The sequence below is a fragment of the Lipotes vexillifer genome, unplaced genomic scaffold (genome assembly GCF_000442215.2).
Source record: "Lipotes vexillifer unplaced genomic scaffold, Lipotes_vexillifer_v1.1 scaffold591, whole genome shotgun sequence".
Lineage (NCBI taxonomy): Eukaryota > Metazoa > Chordata > Mammalia > Artiodactyla > Lipotidae > Lipotes > Lipotes vexillifer.
The window spans coordinates 3,579,992-3,584,985 of NW_006791954.1; the positions used below are offsets into that span (position 1 = coordinate 3,579,992).

Genomic DNA, 4,994 nt, shown 5'->3' on the forward strand with positions numbered 1-4,994 from the left:
ATGTAGCATGAGTCAGACAATGAGGAATGACCAAAGGACTTTCGGCTGAGCCCTGAGACTACCTCAGAGCTAAGCAGCCAGCCACCCACGGATTCAGGCTGGCCTGAGATGGAAACTGCCAGCCCTCCAGGACTATGAAGAACCCAGCAAGGGCAAAGGAAAAGGCTGGAGACCAAGGCCTAGGCCAAGGATGAGGACAGACACAAGCTTAGTGACACAGCATTTCACATCAACAGACCGCATGTCTGGAAACTAGGCTGGGGCGGCAGCAGAGGAAGGGACAGGATGGCCAACAGAAGGTGTTTTTGATTCCCAGCGACCTATTCCACAAGTGATCAGCACAGGCCCCAGCATACCTTCTCCTTGTCACTCGCTTCTCTGGCAACAGTAGAACCCTGAAAGGATAAGAGCCATCAGGAGAAGTCCAGCTGAGGCAAATTCCGTTGATCGAAAAAACATGCACCGGTCTTTAGGGAGAGGCAGCAGGTGAACTCAAGTAGGCTGGTTAGACTCCTAGAGGGGCCAGGAGGCAGCAACTTGTTCACTTCCTCTGTCACAGACCGCTTACAGAGCTCTGACTATATACCAGACACATGCTCAGGATATCGGGCTGAACGGAGAGACTCGGTCCCTGCCCTTAAGGAACTCTCCTTCTAACAGGGGAGACAGACAGTAAGCAGGAGTTACACGGTTAATTAATCCATTAATTACAATGGTGCTCAGTGGTACAGGGGAGAAGGCAGGCCTCTCTGAGAGCATGTAGTACAGAGGCAGGGTCCAGACTGGGGAGGGGCAGTGGCCAAAGCCTGCTTCCTAGAAGAACTGATATTTGAGCCGAGCTCGGAAGGTTAAGTAGGAAGTAATTAGGTGGGGGAAGGTGGAGGTGGAGAAAAGGGCAGGGAGAGAAAAGATCACAGGCAGCCTATGTGAGATCTGGGGAGGTGGAGAGCACGGGCACTGCAGGAAGGGAAAGGAAGCCAGCGCAGCTGCAGCAGAGAGAGGGAGAGTGGTGTGAGGAGACAGGAGTCAGGAAGCCAGGTTCAAGAACAATGGAGTGCTGTGGTTCACAGGCACACATGTGTTTTTGTCCGTGTCTAGAAGTGTGCTTGTGCTGTCAGTCCATGGGGCCTGGACAGCTGCCAGGGTGCCTGCGTCAGCACAGCCTGTCCCCGTACTGCTGCCCTCTGTGTGCACATCCCCCTGACAGGGGTTGAAAAACATCAATTGTTACATAAATATGGTACATTGGGGGCTTCTATAACCTCTTGTCACTGTCACCTGGACTTGAGACAGCCTTTGGCTCGTAAGGATTAGGCATATCAACTCCAGAGCCACTTGCCCATGCAAAAACATATATTCCGGCTTTCCCATTACGTGGAAGTTGGAGTCGTGGCCCCTCCAAGCCTCAGGGAGAGGGAGGCCACAGAGCTGGGAAACACAGGGCCCCTTACCTTGAGGTCATACTTGCGGTGTACAGTGAGCCGATGGCTGAACACATTCCTGGTGACCACCATGTAGGTTTCCACGCCGTCCACAGTCAGGCGGTACATGCCCAGGAACTGTGGCAGAAGGGTATTGCCGTGACACTCCACTATGAACTAGAAAGGAAGGCAGGGAAGGAACAGGTGAAGGTGCCAGGATGGATGGGGCTCTTCCTGGGCTAACATGCTCCCTGGGATTCTAGCCTCTAGACCAGTGGTTTCCAAACTGGATTCTGTGAAGTCACGGGGGTTCCTCAGACTTACAACAGGTAACAGCCGCCACCACCCCTAACTGGCAAGGCAGAGGGAGAGGCTGAGCAGGCAGTGCAGAGCCCCTTTGGTTTCATCCGACTGGGATTCTGCAGGAAAATCACTGATCTAGGACTTGCATCTTCTCTGCCAGCCTGAAATGGGAAAGCCAAAGGGCAGAGAGAGGATGCAGAGGCAGGGCTGTGATGGGGTCACCTGGGAAAACTGAACGGCTTCGTACCCAAAGCTCTCGCCCATGCCAGGCCCCAGGGTTTTCTGCTGTAACTCCCGAAACACCAGAAGTCCCTTTCACCACCTCTCAGGTGGCCAGAGAGAAGCCAGCTTTCCATGAAGACCCAGGCAGGCTTCGGACAGGCACTCCCTGCCTTTCTCATGGGCAAGTTCCAGATGAGAGGAGAATGGGAGCGGGAAAAGCAGCAGCCCTGCTGAGCCGACAGGACCTCTTTTAGAAGAAATGAGGCAGGTGCCAGAGTGTGAAAACTTTCCAACTCTGACGAGACACAGCTGTTCAACTGGGACTGCATCCATAACGTGCCTTCATTTCTTTTCTCTTTTTCTCAAGTAGGCATTTCACCTCACAGAAACACGGCCCTGGGGGAGGGCAAGTGCTTGGTTATCAGGAGGTACGTGCCATTACCAAAGAGGACCAAGCCCTCCTCAAGAAGCTCTACCGGGGGCTCCTCTCCCTCTTCCACCAACCCATCCTCTGCTGTTGAGGCTCTTGACTCACCATACCTGGTGGTATTTCTTTAAGATGTTGTGCATCTCAGCCACATCCTCACTTGACACAGTCTTGATCACAAAGCGCCGGTCATAGGTAGTGAGAAAACGTGTGCCACATCGGCCCTGGCTGTCACTGTTGATGGGGGCACTGCGCGTCACTGAATTCTGATGGACCAAGACAAAAGCTGGTCTTGGGAGGGGAATGAAGACTCTGACTTGTATTCTGAGTCTTCTCTTATGGGTCAGATTGCTCTAAGGCCAACAACACTGAGACAGATGGGACCTTATCCACCCCCTTTCTCATGGGAAATTGACATCTTTCCCAAAAAGTCTTCCATAAGAGAGACAAGGGTTGTTCCTTACCACCTGCTCCTAATCCTTGACTGGGATGGGAAGAGGACTGACTGAAATATTTCTTTTCATTCTAGAGAGCTTGCTTTAGTTTCTAGAGAACTTGCTCTAGAAATTAAAACTCGGCCTCAGATGTTAGGGGGCCTGGGTTCTAATCCTGATGCTCACGTGTAATAGGACCTTGGGTGAGCCACGGAACTTCTCTACTCTTGAGTTTCCTCACCTGCAACACGAGATGATTTTTCCCAGTCTCTTGGGGGTGACGAAGACAAAGCTTAGGAAATATTCAAGAAGTCAAGCATAAAGAAGGAGTGGACCCAGTCATCTTTATCTCCTGTATATACCCTCATGCTGGAAAACCTTTTCCAAAGCAGGAAGGTGGTCCTCACCACTCTGCCCAACACCTCTCCCCTGACCTCAAACTCCTATTTGTCTTTGCAGAGCTACGAGGCAGATCCGGGGAGCTTTTCTAGCTCTGTCTCTGCTCCTTCTCGGAGCCCCATTCCCATTAGGATCAGAAGGCAGGAGAAGCCTCAAGCAGGGGGGGAGTAGGGCAAGGTGTGAGTCAACCAAAGAGATGTGTCCACCGAGCAGATGCTGGGAGAAGACCTTCGGGAGGTCACAGGACAGAGGGCTGACAAGCATAATTCTACCCCTGCCTCATTTCCAGGCAGCATTTCCTGTCTCTCTAAGTCACTGGTAGGCTAAGAGCAGAGAGTCCCCTCCCTGAACACCATCTTCCCTGCCCCTATTTCAGTCTTGAGCACAATTATTTGCCCAAAAGTCTATTAGAGAAAAAATACAGGATGTGGCTAGATGGCCAAGGGGAAGGGAAGGAGCCACCGTGGAAGGAAGATACCCAAGCAACCTTGCCAATAATGGCAAGAAGTTTTCCAAAAACCTCATGCTCCAATCAGGGCATGACTTGGTTCAGGGTTTGGTCCCAATAGGAGGGGCTGGAGGCCCTGCCAGCACCTCCTGGACACGGCTGGTCCTGAGTGTGCAAGTCCTTGGCATCTCTTCCTCCTCTCACGTTCCCTCACCCTCCTCTTCAGGAGGCCCCCTGGAGTGGAGGACAGAGGGGAAGGAGACCCTGCTTCTCATGATCTACTCTGGGAGTGGGATGGGAGGAATGACAGTATCTTACAAGATGTGAGCATCCATTTTAGATTTCACTAGGCTGTACACTCTTTTTTCCCCCAACAGACAACTGAAAATCAGCTGTATTTCTTACTGCTGCACAAGTGAAGTGGAAAATTCTCCCACCTCCACCACCAGGCTGTCTGCCAGGGGAAGATGTCCAAGGAAGGTGCTAGGTGGAGAGGTAACAGAAGCCCCAGACAGTGAGTCAGACTAGAATGTCCCTGATATTGGGGCTGATTCCTTCCAATAGGCCAAAGGTCTCTGTGACATGATCACCCCCTGAAGGGGGCAGCTGCCCTGCCATGCCTAGCCCCCCTCCCAACGTTAGGACAGGGGAGTTTAGGAGGTGGCACTCATTCCTGGCAAGAAGTTACACTACCCTTGAAGTCTTCCTTTTATAATCTGTCTTATCAGCTTTAAGAGGCCTCATCTCCCGCGGGCAATAATTCTCTCTTTTAAGTCAAACTACGAAGGAGAAGGGCTCTTCAGCCTAGACTGGGAATGTCAGACTAAAATGAAGCAGGTTCCGTAGACCCCTCTCCCTCCCACTGTGCTCCCTCCCAGGGAGAGGAGCCTGAGCCTGTGAGGCATCATGAGAAGCACTTCTAAGGCCCTCACCCCTCCAAGAGCCCACCAACACTGGAGAAAGACTGCCTGGGCTGGAGTGAGACATGACAGGAAGACGCAGCACAAGAACAGTAGACACGTTTGGTTCCCTACTTGTCCTGTGGCTTCCTGACCCCCCTCCACTCCCTAACCCCTACGATTTTGCAAAGACACCCATTACCTGGTAATCCTGATCATCAATCCCAAACCTCTCCCGGAGATTTCGGAACACCATGGGGCAGTACTCCTTAAACTTAAAGCGGCTGGGGAGGTTCTCTCTGGGGAAAAGCAGAGACATGTTTTTGTGAACTTCTTATTCCTCTAACTCATACACCAGGACTTCTCAGAGTGTGGTCCACAGGTCACCTGGATCAGAACAATCTGCAGCACCTAAAATGTAGGCTGCTAAGCCCTCGGCAT

The 4,994-nt window shown here is 52.0% G+C and overlaps 1 protein-coding gene across 1 annotated transcript in view; it reads right to left on the bottom strand.

Annotated features, from left to right (window-relative positions):
- The window catches only part of PIP4K2B (phosphatidylinositol-5-phosphate 4-kinase type 2 beta), a 23,637-nt gene that overhangs the window by 5,733 nt on the left and 12,910 nt on the right, over nucleotides 1–4,994 (bottom strand). Inside the window, exons 3-6 of the mRNA XM_007465144.1 lie at nucleotides 4,756–4,852; nucleotides 2,487–2,639; nucleotides 1,452–1,598; nucleotides 357–395 (exon numbers count right to left, since the gene is read on the bottom strand). Of these exons, the coding sequence (XP_007465206.1) occupies nucleotides 357–395; nucleotides 1,452–1,598; nucleotides 2,487–2,639; nucleotides 4,756–4,852 (436 nt within the window). The remainder of the gene's footprint in view (nucleotides 1–356; nucleotides 396–1,451; nucleotides 1,599–2,486; nucleotides 2,640–4,755; nucleotides 4,853–4,994) is intronic.